At 38.2% G+C, this 23344-nt stretch overlaps 1 protein-coding gene across 5 annotated transcripts; it reads right to left on the bottom strand.

The window, feature by feature from the left end:
- Positions 1-285: 285 nt before the first annotated feature.
- Positions 286-23214, bottom strand: LOC138000451 (diencephalon/mesencephalon homeobox protein 1-like). 5 transcript variants are annotated; one of them, XM_068846878.1, is made up of 4 exons: positions 22100-23214; positions 10489-10667; positions 7225-9997; positions 286-503 (listed from the first exon to the last, which is right to left on the bottom strand). In XM_068846878.1, the coding sequence occupies exons 1-3, from the start codon at positions 22263-22265 to the stop codon at positions 9605-9607; spliced, it is 738 nt and encodes a 245-aa protein (XP_068702979.1). In that variant the 5' UTR covers positions 22266-23214; the 3' UTR covers positions 286-503; positions 7225-9604. The 5 variants fall into 5 exon arrangements, with proteins under 5 accessions (XP_068702979.1, XP_068702980.1, XP_068702984.1 ...); XM_068846879.1 differs by lacking the exon at positions 22100-23214 and adding an exon at positions 16691-16876; XM_068846883.1 differs by lacking the exon at positions 22100-23214 and adding an exon at positions 16282-16341.
- Between the last annotated feature and the right edge of the window lie 130 nt (positions 23215-23344).

The following is a 23344-nucleotide window of genomic DNA, read 5'->3' as shown; positions in this document are numbered from 1 at the left end:
GAATTATAGTTTGATGTGCTAACGCAAAGCCATGTAATCAATTTTCTGGAAATACGATTTGGATGTCATAAATCCCTTTAACACTCCGCAAAGGCCAATAACATTTTCTTTAATAATTACGTTAATTTTTCTGTGAATTTCTTACTCAATAAATTTAAAACCAATTTTTCATAGCTCCAGATAATATTATTTCTCGAAGATTGGAACCATATTTATTGGCATTTTCTGGGGACGACACCAAGTTACAATATATGACCCCACCAAAAATGCAAACCTTATCCATTTTCTCATTTTTTATTCTTTCTTGTTTTTAAAAAAAGGACTTGCTTTGAGTGACAAAAAGGTATTTTCTTCTTCAAAATCTCTACTGAAAGCCGCGAGGTTGCTTTAGTTTTCGTCAATCTTCTTTACTTGAGCAGGGAAACTGAGGCATCCTTCCCCGAAAAGATTGTCAATTCCTCCCTGGATTAAAATGTTGAATCGCTGAGGTTTGCATCATTTTACTGAAAAAAGGAAAATAAAATAAAATAAGACCGCAAACCTTTGAAATTACTTTTTTTTTTATCATAAATTGACCTGTTTACTTTGAAAACCACGGAAAGATCTTCAAATTGCTTTTACTCTTAAATTCTTATAAATCTTTTGTTGATCTCACTGCCATCATGGCAAATTATATGATTGATACATAATAAAAGGTAATTAACTACTGTTAATCTATTTATCTAGTGACATTCTTTCTCATCTCACCACGTATCTCCCAAGCAGAATTACTAATTCACTCGTCCAATACGATATTAAAAACCTTGCTTGTGATTGATTTCTGATTTCATTCGTATTGGTAAAAGTCACCCCCAGCTCTTACCCGCCGGAAATTAATCCATTTCAAACGCCTTGTTCCTTAACGCAATGTTTCCCATTTACAGGAAGAGATGAATTGAAGTCTCATTTTACGAAAAACACTGTCAAAATCTCCCGGTCCTCGAGAAATTAAAAAGAAGCGGAATATTTAATTTTATCTACAGAAGTCACTTCCACAAAGGCCAAGCACAGAAAGACTTGCTAAATGCGATATGATCATATTTCAAGTCTAATGCGTTGCGGGCTAGTTCTAGTTACGCGCAGATTGAAAAAGACCAATTTGTTGGCTCTGCCGTTTCGGATTGCCTTTGCCTCAGTGAGGTCATACGGACAGCAATCCTTTGACAAGTTTTGTTTCTTCTTTTTTCTCCTGTAGTCAAAGTCTCATATCTTGCGCTAATGTTTTAGAATCGTGCTTGTTATCTTATTTAGAATAATAGTTGTATTGTGCTTCATTATAGTAGGATCCTTATGCGTTTTTCGGGATGTGAAATAAACCAAAAATAAACGATATTTTTACGCATGCGCGTCAGTCCTGAGATGTGTTTTTTCTTTGTATCCAAGGCAAAATGGTGAAATGTTTGCCAGTGAAATATATATGAACCCTTAAATGGATGTCAAATAATATATTATAAGACTATTCCAAAATGATAACGCTTAGTTTAGTTTATTAAAGCAGATACACTCGTCGTCTAGGTGTCCTTAAATGTATGCTTTTGGCAAGACATTCTTTTCTTTTTTGACGGCGATTTTCAAATTTGCACTAATCGTGTGAAAACAGTTGATGAGAATTATGTTCTAATTGCTATTCATGCGGCGTTTTTACCAGCCAAATATTATTTTTATCGCTTTTTCGATTTAACGCCTTCAAAGCATAAATGTTATTTTTTGGGGCTTTTCCCTAAGAACTTTGGTTTGAAACATTCTTCCCTGCTTTTTGTTTGATTGTGGTGATGTCTTGCTGCATTAGGGAAAATAATTTGGTTTGTCCTTGTATCCATGAAATTTCCTAGTGAACGATATTTGTTCCAAAAAGTGAGGCCATTTAGCGTTTCACCCATCATAAAATAGGAAATTAGATTTTCAATTTCAATTTCGAAGTATCATCTATCAAATCAATCAATCTCTACTAATGAGGAAAACATAAAGTGTTAAGAGTTATTAAAGAAGAATTTTCCACTACTTCCGCCGGCGTACTTTATTTCTTAATAACTGCAGCCTACGCGTACGCCGGGCGTTAATGAATTGCAAGCAGTGAAATCTGTTCGTATCCCATGGAACTGAGCCGTTTTATGTAAGCGATAAGTTCCATTTCCTAGTGTGCTAGAAAAGGAGTAAATTGAAAGCCTTTGTTGTTTTTTTCTGCCTTCTCAATAGAAACGTAACAAATTGACATTTCAGATGTCATTTCCAATAAAAAGTGCAAACTGGAAACCTGTGAACTGTGTTTTAAATGACGGGACTGTCCGTAGATTAGCCAATAAGATCTCTTGAAAGACGTTTATTTTTCCTCTTCTGTCTTTTAGAGTCCTTGAAGCGATATCCCTGTTAAAGATCATGGTTCCGCCGAAAGTTATTGTTTTGTAGAATGCACGCGGAAATTGAGTCCTTCTGGAGTACAATTTGCCTATTTTGTTAGTATTATCGTTACATAAGTGAATTTTGCTTTCAAAAGTGCTGTCTTTGTATCGTATTCATGGATCACTCACGTCGTACTGTGATTTAAACCTCATCATTTTTTTCAGTTCTTCAGCAAAACTGTACAGGCATAGTCCAAAATGACACATTTCAATTTTGAAGTGAACGCGTTCGTCAGCGTAGAGTTCTAATTGAGACTGAAGGATCAAAGAACCTTTAAACAACAGAACTAGAAATATCTCATTGTAATGGAAGAACTACATTCGGTCGCTATTTCTCTTTATTAGATCGAAAAAAAAAAAGGGATCGGCGTGGAAACGCAAGAAATTGAGGCAAAGAATGAAAATGAGAAAAGAATGATGTATCTGTTTGAAAATGCATAGCCCCGAGAAAATACTATTGTTTTTTGTTAGGATAGTACGTTCTTTTTTATTAAAATTAAAAGGATAGAGAATAGCAGATGAATCGTTGATTCAAAAATTTTTGGGAGATAAAAGAGCAGTCTGGAAATTCTTAAGGTGACATGGAAAAAACAAAGACAATATGTTTAGAAAGTGCCTTACACATGTATTTTTAAACGAAAGCCATTAATTAAAGAGAAGAGTTGGTGTGCTAAGTAAATAGATTGTTTTTTCAAATGCATCACCTGCAACTGAAGCCAACTCGAGCAGACAAGTTATTTCGATTGGGCAAGCTTTGCTTGAAACAGTTTTGTGCAATGCAGTTCTTAGACTAGTTCCTACCGCTTATAGAGGATCTGTCGAAACCCTTAAAATTACGAATTCCCGAATCTCTTATTACGCACTGATGAACCCTTTCTCATCGTTGTGCGTTGACTTATGACTCCTGGCTGCAAAGAAAGAATAATTTTAAAAACTGAATCAGCCGTTAAGGATTGCTCTGATTTCAAGTCCAATATGCAGTTTAAATGTATGCAATCCCCAGGAATTGTTAAATGTAACCTTTTGGTAAAGTTTTGTAATGAATAAAAACAGATAGAAATCGTAGGTATACTTCATCTTCAGCAAAGAATGTCAGAGAATACGGCGCCCTCAAATTTCTGCTTTCCAGCATAAGTAAATGCCCTGGTTGTGTAATTTTACTTTGTCCATAGCGGGTAGTAGAAATGCAAAAGAAAAAAGTAGTGGTTGTGTAAATAACTTTAGCCAGTTTTATTTCAGGGCAACCGTTTAAATTACGATGGGCCCTTGTTACATTTATAGAAAAACGTGCGAAAACAAAAAGGGCTAACGCTGTTACTTCAAATAGCATTTTTTTTTGTATGTGGGATTTTTTTTTATCCACAATGCGTTATACTGCGCACCAAAAAGCACGCCTCCTGTGATCAAAAATTTCATTTCCGAGCAGATACATTCATTTACAGTCTATGCAGGGTCAGTTAAAGATCATAACAACACTGACCAGATTTCGTTTCTTCAGTCAGTCAGCTTTCAAAACTTGAGTAAACAAATCTGAAGATTCGTCTTGTTGATCTAAATATTCCAGATGACGTGTTCCCAGAGCCCGTCATTTTTAAATAATTCTCTCTTTTCTTTTTTTTTTTTACTTTTTTAGGATTGACTCAGGTCAACACTTTTCTCTTCACTTTGTGCCATTGAGTACTGTTAGTTCGAGAAAGGGGAGGGTTGACAGTGGTTGGCGTTTCCAAAGAAATTTCGCCTTTTTGTACTAACGTGAATATTCAGTTTTACAAACAGCTTTACTGATGAAAAAGTGGGTTAATCTTTTTCTGTAATGCTCATGCTGGTCTTGTCAGGAAGTAGGAGGTGACAGTAAATTTTATCAATGATATTTTCTTAAATATTTCTTAGGTTTTGTGTGGTAAAACTGATGCAGGCCACCCGGATCGAAGAATAACAAAAAACCTACTGGGTTCGTTTGCCGTTGTAAGAAACGAATAAATAAAATACATTTATTGTTGACAGCATCACACTGCAACCCCTTTTTTCTCAAATAAAATTTCAGCATAAAAAATAAGAATTTTTAAAAGTCAGTTCGCGACAGAAACAAAAATTGTTAACGTCACACCACAAGTTGAGTTATGATTAACGTCAAGTTATTCAGCATTTTGGAGAACGTGTTCCGGTGAAGATAATCACAGAATTGATGAAGAAGTCTCAGCGAGAGCCAAACTTTGTAAAAGGCTTTATTCTTTACTCTGTGCGAGACGTTCTACATGCGACGAAAATTTGCATTTTGCTCCGTAATAGGTATTTGCTTTATGATGACCCTTCCTTTAAGACGGTGAAGAAAATGCATTTTTTAGTCTGCTTTTTTTGGGATACGGTCTAAGAGTGCGTTGAGGTGGTAAAATGCCCCCGAAAAAGGTATAAATTGTCTTATTGTAATTCACGTACTTTTTGGTCTTTCCGGGATAAAAATTGAATACGCTTTCGATTTCTAAGAAGAAGAATACAATCACATTATCTCTCGGCGTTACTTCCATTTTCGTCCTCACTTGCATGTATCCAGTAAAAAAAAGAGCTAGTTAATGAAATTCAGCGAAAAATCTTTCTTGTAGAACATGGCTTCATTTGAAAGTGGGTCATGAAGCCCTATGGTTGAACGCACGTATAACATTACATGTCACTTCAATTTTTTCACGAAGCGTTTTAATTAGTTCACAACATTTCTACAATTTACTTTTGTTATCTGTTTTATCTCTTTTTTATGTTTATAAGATAAAAAAGCGTCAAAGTTTCCCCTGAAGTACTTTGAGTTATTTATCAGGACAGTGTCGTCGTTAGACTGCTAACTTAAGTTCTCAGACATGGTTTAAAATGATGAATATTAGGATCATTGTTATGTTAGGTTGTACAGAACAACATGGAAGCTTTTAGTTAGTGCCTGAAGTCTATTTCAGTTTTGAAATATGTTTAACAACGTAGACATCAAACATATGTATTTCTAGCGCCTTTAAGCATGCCATTTTTACAAAAATAGCTGAAACTGAGCTTCAAAAGCAGTAGCTTCCACGTCTCGAAAGGCCGCCCTGGAATATGTCGTATGTGTATGTTTGGTTAAAATCTTGTCTCTTAGACTCCATACTTCTTATCCTTGTACGAGTTGTGAAAGCTTTTAGGGATAAATTTGCATTAAAAGCAAAGTTTGTGTACTTAATGCATCGAAATCAGGATAAAACGGCCCTTTTGCTGACACCAGTGCACTCTACAGATAATGATCTTTAAAGGTAGCATTCTTTTGTTTCGCCTTCCCGCACGTTGCAAGACAATAGCAACTTGTTTGAACTAAATAGCCCAATAACAATTAGAAAGTGATTAATGCTAGTTAAATTGAATATTACTTTTGAAGACTTTTAAAGTCTTTCGAATTCCAGACATGGAATAAATATCGGTTTCCATTGAATAACGTAATTAAAAACACGACCAGATGATATTAACACTAAAAGTCGCACGGGCCTTTTTATTGGAAAACTAAAGAAAAACACGACGCTGTCTGCCATTCGGTAAGGGTTCCAGTCGAAATCAAACAGAGACTACATGGAAGCGAAATATGATGAATGTATTCAATTAACAGAATTGTCGTTCTCTCCCCTTCCTCCTTTCTCTATATCCTGGCCTCGTTCTGTGTCTTTGAAGATGAAGAAAAACGGCTTGACAGTAAGGTTTCATTCCCTCTTTCGGCACTGATAGATGCTTTGAAAAGGAAAAGCATGGGTCAATTTTCGCAGTTTTGTTATTTCCTTTTCGGTGGCGATTTACTTTAGTACAAGCTTTATGTACCTTTTGTACCTTCATGATAACCAAGTTGTGAACCAAAGCTACCAATTTTCGCTCAACCGAAACAAAAAAAAAAGAACAACCTGCGTCTCCCCAAACCGCAGAAAGTTGTAGGCCTCAGTCCCAGTTAAAGACGGAGCCAGACTGGATTTCAAAAGGCAGCACTAAACGATTCATCCGTGGACTGATAATTAAAACCATTTTGTGCTCGTCATTTAATTACGGTTTTGAAACTTTTCACTATTTATAATATTATTAGGTTTTTTCAATCTTTTCCCCATATCAAACCCAGCCAAAATTCACAAAGATGTTAAAAAAATCGCTATAATTAAATTCGGGATACTGTACCGGCAAACAAGCAATTAACAACTCGGACCTTTAATGGCACTGACAATTTTTACAAGAGTTCAATGTGCGGGGTCAGATGAGCTTTAAAATGTCTTTTTTTACTGATTGCTGACCTTATTCTCTGGGGTAAGATTAGAGGTCAACATGTAAAAGTGCCTTAGACAAATCCACCTTCCATTTCTCAATGTTGTAAAATTCTTTGTTCTCCATGACTGCAGAAAATAAACAGTACTAAGAAAAAGAGAGAGTAAGCCATTTGGAGATCGGAAAGGTGTACCAAAATAAGGCCTTGTAATACGCAACCTCTTAAAAATAACAAAAAAAAATAGAATTCTGTTTTTGACTGAATCCATAGAAGAGTATGCAAGCTAAGGGGTCAGCGAGATCCATTGATCACAGTTTCTGTTATGTGGTCCCAACAATTTCCCTTTCAGCTATCCCGCTTACATGCAGTTGCTAAAAGATCGACAGAGCATCGTGATATATAGCTATAACAATTATTTGCGTAACAACTAGGTGCGAGACGAGGATCCTCTCAAGGGAACTGTTGCTGATAGCTTTGAATGAAACATAATACAATGAATAAAAATTAAAAGAAACATAAACGAAAAATTCAAACCTTTTGACCCTTGGAAATTTGTCCGGCTTAGTCTGATAGTGCAGATATATTTGTCATTTTAGAAGAAAAGATTTATAAAACTTGGCCAAATACGCTAATATTTTGACACAATGATTATTTTTTGGCCTGAGTTGATCATACTTTTTGACCGGCCCAATTGGTGTGGTGATGTGGTGATACTCAAGACAAGAATTCTCCTACTTGGAAAATCCGGTGCTAAAATATATCCTCCCCAATCCCTTCTGGGTGCCAAAAGTTGAATTGCCACCTTTTATGGCAATCAACATTGCTGGTGAGCACTATTTGATAACTTTGCAGTTTTATGAACTAACTTTCCAGGAGGGTTGCACTCTGGATTTTCTATTATGAACCGTTCATAAAAGAAAATCCAGAGTTCAACTCTTGCAAGAAAGTTGCGGAAGTGGATGTTCCTTGTTTAGGTAGTAACAGGTTTACTTGATATAGTGTATAGACCATATTTTCATGTGAAATGCAACAGTATACGGCCAAGAGCTGCGACGTTTATTGTTACTTACAAACTGAGGTTGATCATAAATAATTAATAGCAACAACAAAACATGTATGATTAAAAGGTAAAGTGCAGTTCTCTTGCCTAACTATCGTCTTATTCATTATTAAACTTTTCTTTTTACTATGTTCATGCTTGTTAAATATTAGGTAACTGGGAAACGTATATCATGCAAGAACAAATCAGTTTTATGCCCTCAATTACTAAGCGGAAATAAAATGCATCGTTGTGCCGTCGCTGTTAAAGAATCATGACAACTGAACTTTCATTCTTATATTATGATTTCAGATGTAAATGGAGTAATTTTTCTAGTAATTTTATTTTGAAGGGTACAGACACTAAAATCATCTTTGTATAAAATGCGTTAAGAGAGTCTAAACAATTCATGCTCGGGATCAAATCCTGTCATTCAGTTCTGAGCACCGTGCAACTGTTGTTTCAGCAAGAGTACAGTGCTTTAACGTAGTGCCAAGATGGAAGGAAAATATGTTCGTTACTAGTATGAAAATTTTGTTGTCGCTGTTCAGTTCACTGTAAGTTCCTCGTTATACATAAGCTCGTTGTATCCAGGCTCTTTTCTCTGCATTTTGTTGTTAGTGGGTTTAAGAATATCTCTCGTTTAAATGCGAAGGATATAGAGGATATTACATGGCCGCGCGGGGATACGAATTTTATCTTCGAGTGCTGAAAGTATCTCCCACGAGTGAGCGAAGCGAACCGTTCGGAGTGAGAGATACTTTCAGTACTCGAAGATAAAATTCGTGTCCCCAAGCGGCCATGTAATGTTTTGTTTATTACATAGATATTGATGAAATGTCTAGATTTAAAACAACTCGTTTTACTCATTTTCGAAATCATGATGAAAAAGTGGTCACCAACCGCTAAAACACGCATGTTGTGTAACATGAAACAAGATATGAAAGTTATGAAAAACAAATCATTATAATGTAAAATCTTGCAATAAAAATGTTAATGTAGTAAAGAAGACTTATATTAAAGCACAGAAGTATCTTACAATGAAGAGGAAGCTCGTGTTTTATTGGCTTATCATGTTCGTTACCATGACGACACCTATATTCTCACATGTGAAAGATAAAAATGATATATGTTCACTGCGCGCGGTGAAGAGATGATTTTTTAGTGAAAGGAGAAATCGTGGTATTTCATCAGTATCTATATAATAAATGAATATTCGCGATTTCCTGACTTTTGTGTGCCTGCGTCTCCTTGTCTCAGGAGGAGTATGTCAGTCCGAACGTTAACCACCGCTGGCAGATCCAGCCTACGTTATATATAGGCCCCGTTATTTCGTCTTTCCACTGTACTTCATTTCTCTAAGACCAGTCAAAGGGTGCGACTCTCATGATAACATCGAAGTTCCTGTGTTCGAGTTTGCTGGCCAAGACATTCGGAAACCTAACGCAAAACCTTGTGACAAGGTAAAATGAGCTCAGTTATGGTTAAACTGATGGAGACTAAAGCAGCGTACGTGAAACTAAACATGGCCCTATTGTAACCATCAAAGGTTTGAAATTGCGACTGACGTCTTTTGAACCTGCCACTTGAGTTCATCAGCTCATATTGTTCGTCCAACACCAATGAAATTGCAGAAAGTAGAAAACGAAGTTGTCAAATATATTTCAGGTTAATGAACCTGAGCTTGCTTTAAAATTGCCTCCTTTAAGGGTTTGCGTGAAATTTACTCATGAGGTATCACTAAAGAAAAAGTATTAAGTGCTCGTTAACAAGCAGAGACGGAAACTAAGCTCTGCTGAGATGTTTCTCGCAACAACTTGATGTCGATGGAAGGTTCCTTCATATTTTTATATAAGGGGTTTATTACCCTTAATATTAGTTGTAACCGAACGTGTGTACGTCAGTAAAATGTCTCAGAGAGCATGCCGAAAATGGCTGCTGTCGATAGGATTCTGGTGTACAAGAGAATGTCGAGTGAAAAGGAGATGCGGCAACCATGTTATGAGAAAACATTTCACGAACTGATGGTAAAAAGGTTGAAACGTTTGGAAGACGCTCGGTGTTATTATATGGATGCTCCAGGTTTGGTTTCCTCGGAACTGGTGATAGGACTGGTCTGTTAGCTGTTCTTGAACTTGGGAAGAGGGCAAGATGAGATAGCTCTGAATATCCATTCGCTTGTCCGGAACTGTCATGCTCGCGGACTTTCCTCTCTGTCCCTGACTTTTCGTATTTCCGATACTTTGCTCTTCGATTTTTGAACCAAACCTACACACCAGGGAAATAAATGTTACACTAAGTTCCGTTCCAACAGTTCTGGAAAAGGTTTTAGATGCCCTGGACGAGACATTAGATGGAACACCATCTTAACATTTACTTCAATGGAAAAGAAATAGTCCTTATTGCCTACCATCCGGACAAATTTACGGTGTTTTGATACTCTAGTCAAGCTGGTCCCCGATATTTTCTGAGGGGAGGGGACGGCTGAACACAGGCTATTGGTCATTTCGACTTCCAAAATCGGAGAGAAAGCTTGGACTCTGCCATTAAATTACCACTTTCAGAGGAAGAAAGTCACTTATAAGAAATTCTCTTCAAGTTTTGTTTCATTATGAGCAGGCTAGGGGTGCTCGGTACGATTGGGTGTTGGGATTTTCAACGCGCATTTTCATTCATTAGCCAAACTCCTACTGTACACAGTATCGTAAAAGTAAGAATCTCGCTATTTGTTAAATCGGTTTTTGGTTATTGTTTGTCACCTGTATCCTTGATTCTGGAATGTTGGTAAAATTGGACAAATGCTCTCTCAATAGTACATCTGGATAATGCGTCTTGGTAAAGGCCTGTTCCAGGACTTGAAGTTGTCGAGGGGAGAAGCAAGTGCGCATTCTTCTGGGCTTTTTTCCTTTCTTATCATCTTGGCTATCTAGAATAACGTCTGTATGGGAAAAGAGAGAAGAAAGAAGATTCGAATCGTGTTGCAGATATATTATAGTAAAGTTATAGGCCACTGAAAGAACTGAAATTTCAAGTTAGTATCCCTTTCTGGGTAGACTGGACTAATAGCATTAGCCACTGACTTAACTACATAGCTGTCAACCTAAGACCATTGTCCACATTGGAATAGGCCAGTTTCTTATTGTAACGGTTGGACTGGATCTAGAATGAAATGGAGGCTAATGCGGGCTTGAAAAGATTTGCCGGCATTAGTCTCCATTAGATCCAGTCCATTAGATCTAATTAGTCCAGTCCATTAGATCCAGTCCAACCGTGAGAATTCGAAAGTGGTCTATTGAAGAGATAGAGTTTTATTTTCAACATAAAGCATGGCGTCTCTTTTCAAAGCAAGGGCCCGTAGTAATTGAAATAAAGAGCTTCTACGTTCTCCCAAGTGGACTCTTCCTACATGAATGGGAAAATTGCCGGAAGCTGTCAGGAAAGTAGCCCACATTGCCAAAACAATGAAAACACTTTATTAGCTTTTAACGCAATAAAGATCATATTACAGTGAGTGTCAGCCACTTTAGGGGTAATCTGCATGCAACCAAAGTGAAATGGCAAGGTGACGAGTCAAAGTCAATTATCTGTTTGTCGTTAATGTGCACTTTAGTCAACCTTTTCCATGTTTTTATTGCTTCGGCGTAAAAAAAAAAAAAAAAAAAAAAAAAAAACCTTGACGTCTTCCATGCAAGCCTACGGTTGGAGCCATTCTCTCACTTCCTTTTGAAGATGAAGAAAAAGCAAGAGCGATCCGGAAAGATATTTGATACACTCGAACGCTTTACATACTTAATTGGGTACGATTTTAGATTGACTTTCGATTAGTAGTTGGACCACAGTTACTTTTATTGGTAGTGATTTTTAAACTGAGATTACGTTTCTTCCATCGTTTGTCTCCTAAGGCTGCAAGGAACACCAAGAGAATGGCTGAGGGGTCGAAGCAATGAATTTCTTGGTATCGGATTAAACTAACGTTAAGAGAGTCGAGTTAATGAGAGTCGAAAGGAGAGGCGTAATTTAAGACGAAGTTGGCAGTGTAGCACCCGTTTGGTTATGAAAACTGCATGAGCAATCAGAATGTTTGAATATCCAAGCCGAACATGCAAGTATCGTTGCTCTCTTTTCGTGTGCAATCATTTTTAGCCATCTAGTGTTTCCTTTTTTGCCTAAAATTATTATATCCAGGACTGTCTGACTTCACGTAAGGAATTTAAAATTGACAATAGCGAGCAGCAATCCTAACGCCCAAATTGAAGAGCAACCTTGCTGGCTTCCTACTGGTGCTTTGAACTTGAACTTTTCGACGAACACATTTGCCGTCCTTTATTAAAAGAGCAATGATTCGTCCTGTATAACGTTGAGAGAAAGCTGACCATCAGCTTTTAGCAAACGAGAAAGATTTGACTTTTCTTTTGTATTGTTCGATGTTCTAGCCAGTTGATGTGTTTAAACATAGTTTCTATCGGTTGTGCCGACTAATTCTGTAGAGAATTATGGATCGGTGTTTGCTCTGAGACTTGCTCTGAGACTGTGCGAGATTTCAGCTTTTTGTACGAACAATCTACAAGCAATGCATGCTTAAAAACTCTTGTTAAGCCATGGAAATAGCCTTGTACCGCAGGATGTCTCAACAAGTTGAAAAAATACGAATGGTCAGTGTCCATTGATGTCACATTCTCACAGAGGCTGTCTACTAATATTGCTAAGTAAGTGCGGACCGAATATAATGATATCTTTGGAGCACATAGCCATGACCCAGTAATTGGTGTCATTTCCGCCGACAAGGATTCCTTCCAAGGCTATTAATCATGCTGCAAAGCCAAATGAGCACGTACAAAATGCCAGGCCTTAATTACCGGCGCCTAATTTTCAGTTTGATCGTATCGCCGACAGGCAACTGTCTAGTTTGACAAATTGTATCTCCAGCAGAATTTGCCCCACCTTGATTGAGTTGAGGTCAATGTTGTTTTTTCCCTGTACCCCCAACACGAGAAGGATGTCAAAATTACTGTTAGTTGTGTAAATGTATCATAAAAGTATAGTTTGATCAATTTTTCTACGCATTTTTTCATGTTTGTATACATCAATACATCACGATGCTGCAGATCTATTATACGTTAACTTACCAATCCGCTTGCAACATTAAGCTGTAAAGTAAATCCTACAGTTCGAGACTGAAAGGAGACACATTACACTTTTTAAAACTGATTTTTATGTTAGCGGCCGTTGAAAAAAACACCTTTTTTGAGAAGTCAATTCAGCTAAGGTCGAAATCAAGGTCAGAAAGGAAAAGAAACAATAAATCATTTTTTTGCTCTTTGAGATAACCTTATAGGTTACTATTCGATTGTAAACTTTTCTTGTCACGGCTTTCTTTGCAACCATACCTGCTGATGTTCTGATTGCATTCATTAATTTGGCAACTGCATTTTCTTTTTCTTTGTTTTCGTTGATCACAACAACGCCTGCACTGATCCAGTTAACAAGAAGTTATTACGGAGAGAAATGCCAGTACGGTGTTAATCGTAGTGAATGTTGCGATTTAATTGCATCTTGGTTTCAAATAATGCAGAGCAGTTGAATGATCAAGAACTGAAGCAGTTCCCTTCATCTCCTTTGACGGAGATAAAAACGGAGGGCGACTAGACACAGATGCATGTGCCTCTTAAACGGACTGAGCTTTTGGTAATTGTTTGTGCATGAAATGACTAATCAAGTTGGCATAAGACTGAATTTGCCGCCTCTCTCTTGCCACGCCTTGCCACGGAGAAATCTTCCAAGCTTATCAACGAATAAGTGGTAAGAACTGAGTAAAACCGAGTCAGTTATGGGATGAACTAACCTGATCGCCGGAGGATTTGGTGTGCAGATTGTAGCATGCACTCAGTCAAGAGTATGCGCTGTTCACTCAACACTTGGTGGGTCATTGGAATTTTGAAAAAAACGATCGCTCAATCAACGCGATACCGAGGATGTTAGAAAATCGAAAACAAGTAAAAAAATCAAGCTCTTTGATTTAGCTGAATTCTGGTCCCATTTGACGAACGATGCGGTGTGTATGCCCATATGCATGCAAGGACATGATTAGTGATGAAGGTTGGTAGAAGAGGCATATAGAGTTCTGTTATTGTTTACAAAAAGTATGATTGAATTACATTTGATTTATGATTTAATCCAAAGTCAGAAAACGCACAAATATTTTGTTAACTATGGTTGATCGTCGTTTAGTAAGTTTTGACCAAGTCACCCTTACGATGAGGTGTTGAATACAGACATTATGATGGTGGAGGTGGAATCTCTTGTGTTCTTAAATCATACACAGATCCTACGAAAAATTTCGAGAGTATGTTCAAGGCAAAAAAAGAAAAAAAAAAAAAAAAAGAAAAAAAACCCGATTAGCACTGCAACCTTAGCAAACAGGTCGCATAAAAATGAATACATACGGATTAACATTGTGACCTGTTAAGTAGAAAGCGTTTTGCAATGAAGGAGACCAAATTAGTAATAACACATGTACCCCGTCTACTAATTAGCTGATATGGAGTCCATTCTTTTCTTTTTCGTCGCCAGTCGTGTTGAGAACTGCCCTTAAATTTATTATCTTGAGCGTCAATGGCTTTCTTCTGTGGATCATGGGAAGAACTAACCGTGGAACGTTAATTTTTTCTTAAATTAAGCGACCACCCAAAGTAACTTACCTTGGTAAACAAGGCGCCTAAGCATGTCATCACCGATTAACCCCTCGCGACTGTTGGAGCCACAGAAGACAGCTCGTAAGGATGCTAAATTGCTAAGCCGTAAATGTGACTAAAAATGAAGTTTGTACGAGACACGCAAGCCAAAACAATAAATTTTTGGCTTAGCACTCGGGGTTTTTAAGCTAATCTCTCTTGAGACGACAAACTTGAAGTGTCCAAATAATTGAACGCTGACGTGTAAAAGGGTGGGCCGTGAGCAAGCAAAAATTATGCTAAGTTTTAAGGTTGAGATTAAAGTGAGTCCATCGACCGTACAGTATCACAAGGAAGTCACAAAAATGACCCAACGCTCGTTTAAAGCTTAGGATTGCATGGTCAGTCATCTAAGCACGGCTATCCATCCATGAAATAGTTCAGTTTTCTCTGGCTATTGCAGCGTTTTCAAGCTTTGCTCCACCAAGGCTGTTTGGCTTCTCTGATAGCGTCGTTTTCATTCGAGAAAGAATGGATTGAACAAATATGAACTGTAAAATAACAGCATAAACATGAAGCATACAGGTGCACAACCAATGTCTCACTACACACTGCTGAGGCCCAGATAACTGAGAAAAACGGGGAAGCATCCTTAATACATCATTGAATGGAATAATAACTTATGAAACACGGAGTGATGATTTTCGAGCCATCGTAGGGTCTGGAACTTTGATTCCGTATTCATAACGGAACAAGTCATCGATCTCTAAGAACGAGCACTATAAGGACATCTTGCGATAGTCCGAGTTATTACTAAGAATGATAGCAGTAGTCACCATTATATACAATCCTAAAACTAAGTGAAGTACCCGTCTTCGATGTACCCGACTCGATTTGGAAAATTCAAAGCGCAGAAGCGCATTCTAGCACAATCGGGAAGGACAATCTAGACTATAATGTGAAAAGAGGAAGACAACGATTCCGTGTTATATTAATAAGTCGCAATGAGGGCATTCTTTCCCGCTTGTCACTGCCTCCATTCTTTTTTGAAGAAAGATCTACTGGATATTCTTGAAAACACAGCACATTGTAGTAATTGTGTAGCATTTGTCACTGAACATAACAGCAACGAGTCTTCATTATTCCATAAAATTCACTGCTTGTCTTGCCGGTTTAAAATCCAAATATACTGCGTTGGCCTCAATACCAAATAAACGAATGACTCAGTTCAGTTTGCCAAAACCGCGGACTGTATCCGGTGTAACAGTCTTGCCACTCGCGTTGACGTATTCAGTACGGTGTAATTAAAATGGTACGACGGTAGTCGAAGCTCACGAAAGGAAACAGACGAGGCATAAGTTATAGAAAGAGGTCTGTGAATCCGGGGTGAAAAATAAGGTTAATGAACAATAACATTGCTCTACACATTCTGCAATGTGATTGCATGCAAAGAACTGACATCATAAGGTATCTGTAACAAGCATGATTTTTTCTAGATTCAGTATTTTATTTTACTTTATAAACAAAGACGTTTTCACGTAAAACGGGTAATAGATGTGGGCCTTCAAACGCAAATCAATTTCTCTCAAAAGAACCTGCACCGCTGGAAGCTAATTTAGGTCTCAGACTGGCACATCGATGGATATTAGGTTCTAAATCAATAATTTTCACACCTCGATACGAGTTATTGAGTATTAAAAGGTGTCCTCTGTCCACAAAGCTCTTCCAGTGTATGCATCGAAAGCTATGACGAATTTCATTGCGCTTCAGTACGAATGGCTCTGTTTAGCGACACCATCTTTAAAGAAGATAAAAAGGATCCAACTTTTGACTCGCAAATCTGTAAACAAGCTTGCAGAGAATCGTTTTAAACCCACTTACCGTCTCTAAACGCCCTCATATTCGTTTAGGGATGCGTTGTAAAGAAACCACTTTTCGAAGTTTCATGCGTTAAGGCACCAGTATTCGGTCGACTAGTTGAAGAGATCAATATTTATTCATAAAATTTCAACACCCAAGCGGATTTTTCCAAAAAAGGAAGGATTACGCCACTATCATTTCGTACCTTCGCCTGCCAAAGACGCTGGTGAACTCTACAATGCCATTTGGGCGTTTTTTTCTTCTACACTCGTCTAATAATGACAAACAAGTCCACTATTGTCGTCGTGTTTATGCATAGCACAGGTCAAAAGTGACGCCATTGCCTCCGGCTCGAATCTTCTCACTCAATGATAAGGATTTCGTAAGGAAAAAAAGAAGGTAAGACGGGATATAGAAAGAAAACTCAAACCTGCTAAGCGCTCTGCTAACGACATCCTAACTGCTGAGGGATACGTTACTGCCTGGGGTGCTGTGGCACTGATGAAGTGACCCCGATAAGGAGAAAGGCTTTCGTGTTGTAAGATACTCGTAACGCTGAATACTGAATATTTCGTTTCCATGCCAGCTGAGTTGAGAATTATGGAAGACACCCTGCAGGAAGGATCAGGAACCGCAAATGAGACATCACTGAAATAAGCCGTCAATTGCAATTACCAAGAATCCTTTTATCTTCCGAAACTGGGAGTGCCCAGCTGTTGTTTATCAGGAAGTAGATACTATCGCCTGCCCAGTGCATCTTTGTCGAGTAATACACAATTGCAACTACAACATGCAATTAATCGTTTTCAAGCTAGACTTGTTTCTCTGGTGTGAAGGCCGACACGCTGTTTGTTTGCTTGTTTATTCTCCGTGAAAGATAATAATGGGTACAATGTTCTGAAGAATTTGAATCGATACCCAGTGCGTGTCTCATGTATGTCAACTCCATCCCATTGCTTTAAATTACCTATGGATATTTATAGCTATCGAGAAAAAGAGTTGAAAAATATTTCTGGTTTCCGCCATTACAGTCCCTGTTACATATGCCATACACTTGGCACTAAATTCAACCTTAACTCAGCTCAGGTTTCTCGTTTATTTTTTTTTAGAAAGAGACCTTAAGTGCAGATGAGATAATTCATGCTCTCAGCGTGTACCGACAAACATTTCACGAGCTCTAAAGTGTGCTCACCATAGGAGCCAAGGTGGCATTGATTGATGGTAAGTTAATTTCTTTTACTGCTGCCCCCAACGTTAAGGTGTTGATTCCTTTTGTTCTCCATGGTTTTGCTAAACTCCAACGAAGTCAAGAGTTAAAACTCTTCCAAAAGAGCAATTTTAATGACTGACATTTTCCAAAACAGCTAGATTTTGGGCGGGGTGGAGTTATTGACCATGTTAACGACTGATCATTCATGGCCTAACTCTTTGATGGTTGCCCGCATTGTTCGGTGGAGCTTGAAACTTAGAGGTTGCTTGGAAATATACTTAAAGATAAAGGGTTTGTTCGAAACTCGTCTGGTAATTGACCATTTCAGGTGTGCGATGGCCTTTAATTAACAAAGATACGTTTAAAGAACGACCACGCTCTTGAAACCATCGGCGACCTTTCCAACAATTTTTCCGTTTTACAAAAGTGCAACGGAAAACTGGACTGTCTGATTTATGAAATGTTATTCATAAAGAAGAAGAGGCCATGCTTGAACACACAATCAGACTCCATACGCGCAAAACTGTTTATCTAAATTTGTCACTATTTACATGCACACTTTTACGTTTTATCACCTCGCACGGTATATATTAAGTTATCAAATTTTATTTTCTTTTCACTTGAAAATGATGACATGGAGTCATCCAAACGTTGTGTAAAGTTTCTTTCGCTCTTTTTTATCATTAAAGATACGTCCTTTCTCAAATTCTTTTCCTGCACGCGACGATTGAAACTGTAAGTTTCTAAACAGAAACGCAAGAACAATTTCAAATCTTGATGACAACCATACTATACTACCAACATTGAGCTACTGTTTCTCTCTCTTGAGTAATGAAGCCTTTCTTTACTGTAATAATTAAAAAAAAAATGGAATAACTGCTGGATATGAATACCCTGCCTGCAAGTAAGTGGTAGGGTACTGATTCAGTTAGACCAGTTGCAGGCGTATCGCAGTTGATTTGTGCGCGGATTCGGAGCAAAAGGTCCCCAGTTCGATCCTCGGTGACTTTAACTAATCGTTTAACGTCTGTTTCGACTTTCATCTGATCCGTGAAGATGTACCGATGTACCGACGTAGTCCCCGGTGTTGTGGTCTAACCTAAGCTGGACGGGGGCATCTTTCACTTCCATAAAAATTAATTGTAAACTGCGTAACAAGCGGTCTGGCTAAAGTCCCCCACAAAAGTATTGTAAAATTAGTCCTGAAAAGCCCCGTGGGGGAGAGACTAATAGCAAATCATTGTATCATTGTATCATTGTACCGGTAAAATCGAGCACTGACAGAGGGAGGGGGGTAAAGGGCGCAACCGTCGGCTTCCATTGATACCATCCTCGTAGCTGAAGGAATTAACGACAGTAAATGAAGTGACTTTACCTTTTTTTGAGACCAAAATGTTAAGAATGTCCTTATTCTGCCCTCTTTCCCTTTTGTAGAATTAAAAAATTCAGTACTGAAAGGATGACTGGCCAGTAACGGTTATTTTATTCAACTCAACGTTACCCACAACGTCCGGCCCCGTGTCAAAGTGACTGATAAGGAAAATTAATAACTGTCGCTTTATCTGATAGCCTAAGTATTTTCGCGGCTCCTTCACCAAGTCTACATATTTTAAGGCCGCATAAACATCAAATAATAGGATAAGGAAATCGTAAATCGTCTTCACTCGGCAGTGGATGTGGCCTGATAAGCACACAACCTTTCTAAGTATTGTGAAATCCACTGTGGATTCGGCACGCTTTAAAACAAAATTTCTAACCTGCTGCAACTACCGTAGGTCGCTTGAGAACAAGAAAGAACAAGAAATCATGGCCGCACTTAAAGTTATTAACATCTAATAATCGTAGTTACTATTTTTATACAAGTTAAGATAGCTTCAGTATACTAGACTTGACGATGTTTGTCAACCAAGATAAATTGTCTTGTGCGTAACATTCTCACTAATCCTTCCGCTAATCACTTTCTTCTCCGGATCTTTCGGCAAAGGAGAAGTTAATGGGATTAGGATGTGGTACGTATTTGTTAAGTAGCTGGTTCTTAAGTCACGTGTATAAAAAATATTTACACTGTGGCTGTGATTGATTTCACCATTTGTTCAAGACAGAGCATGCTGACGCATTTTCTCAATATTTTAAGTCACGTTTCAACTTTTTCGTAACTAGATACATTGAAAATCGATTCCATTCTATACCAAATTTATTTTTTATCCGTATATATAACAACCCAGCATCCTTAAAAGGCTTGATTTTTTTGTAATTTATCAGTCGGAGAAAATGCTCTCGCAAAGCAGTAGGTCTCCGAATCTTAGCCCTTGGGTTAAAATGATGCCCCTATTTACTCCCTCATTGGCGATCAACGCGAGTGGCAAATGACAATAAGCGTCGTTTTCGTGTTGCCGTATCCTGTGGCACTTACAATTAGTCAGTTTTGTTTGTACACAGAGCGAGTTTCAATCGAATGTGGTGAAACCAAAACCAAAGTAATTACTTAAGCCAATCAAAAAGGACGGAGACAATCCAGTAAACCAATCAAAACTCGAAGTAATTACACGTAGCCGACACAAAGCGCGGGAAAATGTGCACGCGCGAGCCACCATTGGTTTTGGTTAAACTTCTGATTGGTTGAAAAAATGGCGCGAGAACTTTGAACCAATCACTGAGTGAAGTAATTACTTTCGACACTCATTAAAAACCGCTCTAATCATATTTTTTGGGGCAAACTCAATAAACCAAGCCACTGGTAAAGTACATTTGAAGTTTAAATTATCTGCTTTACTATGACTAAGATTTGTATGAACATTTGCCACTACTGAAATATTCAAAATACCCTGTCATAAATTAAACCTTAAACTTATCCCTCAGCACAGAAATTTCATTTATTATCTGCTTTTCTGTGACCTACTCTCTTTACATTGCCGGGTTACGTTGTCGTTGTCTGCTTGTCTAGTTTTTGTTACTATTAGAAAAGTTTATTGATCGTTTCTTTTTAGTCCCACGCACAAAAGTACGAGTAGAAAGGATGGATGATCTCTCATTCTTTCTGTGGCAAACTTTAAAAAAATCATACCTACGTTATATAACTTATTGTTAATTTAAAAGTGCGGTTGACTCGCTACGCAAACCGAAAACAAAGGCAATAAAGCATCAAGGACGTGAACTGAAATTTATTAAAATCTGCAATATTACAAAGTAATGGACAAATTCGGAGACCTGTTACATTACAGGTCAAGGTTTTGGCCGTTGGTTGTTTCCGTACATTATCGTGCTATCCCCAAGACTGGAGAACTCTAAGAGTTAAACTTCAACCAGTCTTGAAAGTGTAACAACTAGTAGTTATTGAAATGGTCCATAGTATTACTTCTTGTTCTAAACAAATAAACTCTCTCCAGTCACGGTACACGGAACGTCAAGTGAAACATTCATTCTGAGGAGGCAAGTTAAAGTGTTTAAAAATGAGGCGAAGGAGGATAATTTCCTTTTTGCTGTGGGTTTGGCGTTGACGAAAGAAAGAACTCTTTTCCGGGTAAGAAAAAAATTTTAAAACTGAAAACTAACACTCTTGAGACACAAAATTGTGACACGTCTGTCATTCATTATAGATGAAATACAAAAGTTATTCATAGTTGTATGTGTATCTTTGAGCAACCCTCGCTTAGGAATTTCTCAAACCCGGCTAACGCTCTTGACATGAAGTAAATGGCTGCATTTGAAAGTAATGCCCCTTCTTGGTCGTTAAAGTGACATTCGTCTTCAGTTCAAGTGTTATCTTTACTGTTTAACTTTCGTAAGCCATAGAAAAAAAAGCACTTGACGTTCTCTCTTTAAGCCATGACCTGATTATAAGGACGATCTTGTTAACCAGATTATGCGAGTGAACACGGATTGTGGTACAATTACACAACACAAAAAAGACACGGATATTAAACATGCCTGAATGCCGTTGCCTGTCATTTCTTAGGCAATGAACGGAGATGCTATCGCTTTTTGAGTACGGCAATAACTGATAGACACAAAATTAAAAAAAGTGATCAAAGTCGATATCAAAGGCAGATGCAGGCAAACTGAGCGGATATCTGAAGTAAAGAAAGAAAATCCGTTTGTGACGTATTGAAGAACGCACCACAGCACTGAGGTGATGACGGCGTTACGTGGTGCACTCTCAATAATTGCGTGAATCACGAAACTATCAAGATAGTGTAAAACAATGCCTCTCCCAATTTACCCCCCTCTCCTCCTCCTACCAGCTCCGCTCTTCTGAAGACCGTTTTCGTTCCTCCAAGTACCCAAAATAGAGAAGATATCGTTGACGTCACCTATAGCTATTGTCATTAATGTGCCAACCAGAGCCTCATTGGCTCTCGAAACAAAAGGTTTTTTGTTCCTGTGGTTGGCACATTTGAAAAACAAAAGCTATGTTTGTAAACAGATATCTTCCCTATAGAATACCCAGCCACGGGTTTACAAGTGACTCCATCCAAAAGGTCTATCCACTACCATTTACAATCACAAACGAAGTCAAAACAATAATGTTCCAAAATAAAGTGATTCACAACTTGCCTCCCACCCACCTGCTGCTTCCCCCATCCGCGCTACACTTTTTCGCGACGGCCTTTTAGACAATGCAATTTGTACCTTCTGCAATGACAAAGAGCAAACACTTCACTGGCTGCAGATTAACTGCGTGTCCGCAGAAAGTTTTTGGACTTCTTCCTAGTTTGGCGGAACACGAAAACAAACGAAAATTTGATTTTACAATCCTAGTCACATACGTTATAGCTGGCATGAAAGAACAAAGCATTGGCGGGATACTAAATTTCTGTTTACTTATTGCTAAATATTATATTTTCTGCACAACCTTTTTTTTTTAACTTTGCCAGTCAAGCTGACAGAGCGCCACAACAGCTTGCGCCAATTACTGTGGCCCTTTTTTACCCTCCCAACCACGATACACAACAGAAGACAGACCAAAACACCGGGTAATACGTGCCCTACTCTTAGCAACAAGTGTGGGTTTTTTTACGTCCCACAGGATTATAAACATTGAAGGGTTGTGAGACGGGGCCTGCGGTTTATCGTCTTTATCCGAGAAGACTAGAATATCTAACCATTTGCAGATGTAATTACAAAGGGAGCACTTTCCCGTCAGTTATTTAAAGACCCTGAGTGTTGGTCCGGCCGATCTCACAACCTCCCGCGTCACAGCCCGGCGCTCAACCAACTGAGCCACCGGTGCGCTGAGATGTTCAAGATGTTCAAAATTTTCTTCTGATTATGCATGCAAAACTCGAAATACTTAAAGAAATCGCAATTGTATAAAAACACCTCCTAGTTAAATACGCTTACTGTTTTAACATTTCTATATTATCTTTGTACGTCGTTAATAGTCCTTTGCGTATAATTTCAGTTTGTAATTTTAAGCAATGTAGCGTTTTTGTTCCTTGGCTTCGTCTCGTAATCGTTTATTAATTTATTGTTTTGCGTAGATGGTGTGTTCCCGTTTAAAAATAAAGGAACGACCTGTCTTTCATGTCGTACGCGTTGGAAAAGAAGGGCATCCACGTATGTGGAGAAAATAGAGACAGTTGTGGTAGCTATGGATACTGGGGTAGATCGTCGTACCGTCATGATAAATCCCCGGAAATTCGGGCTGCACACCGATTTGCCCTGTAGCTGGACCTGTGCGTGAATGCGATGGAATGGCTGTCAAGAACCTCTAATTTTTACGCTTAACATTTTGGGACGAAGGAAGATTGAGACAGCCTCCCATAAATATTCAGGTTCAAAGACATGCTTCCTACGGTTCAGTAGTTGGGAGGGTAATTTTAAAGTCAGTGCATTGAGGTTTTTTTCTTCTACTCTTTTTTTTTTAATCCGCCA

This window comes from Montipora foliosa, chromosome 4 (genome assembly GCF_036669935.1).
Source record: "Montipora foliosa isolate CH-2021 chromosome 4, ASM3666993v2, whole genome shotgun sequence".
Lineage (NCBI taxonomy): Eukaryota > Metazoa > Cnidaria > Anthozoa > Scleractinia > Acroporidae > Montipora > Montipora foliosa.
Note: the sequence above shows the minus strand (reverse complement) of the source record. Positions and strands in the feature narration are given on the sequence as shown.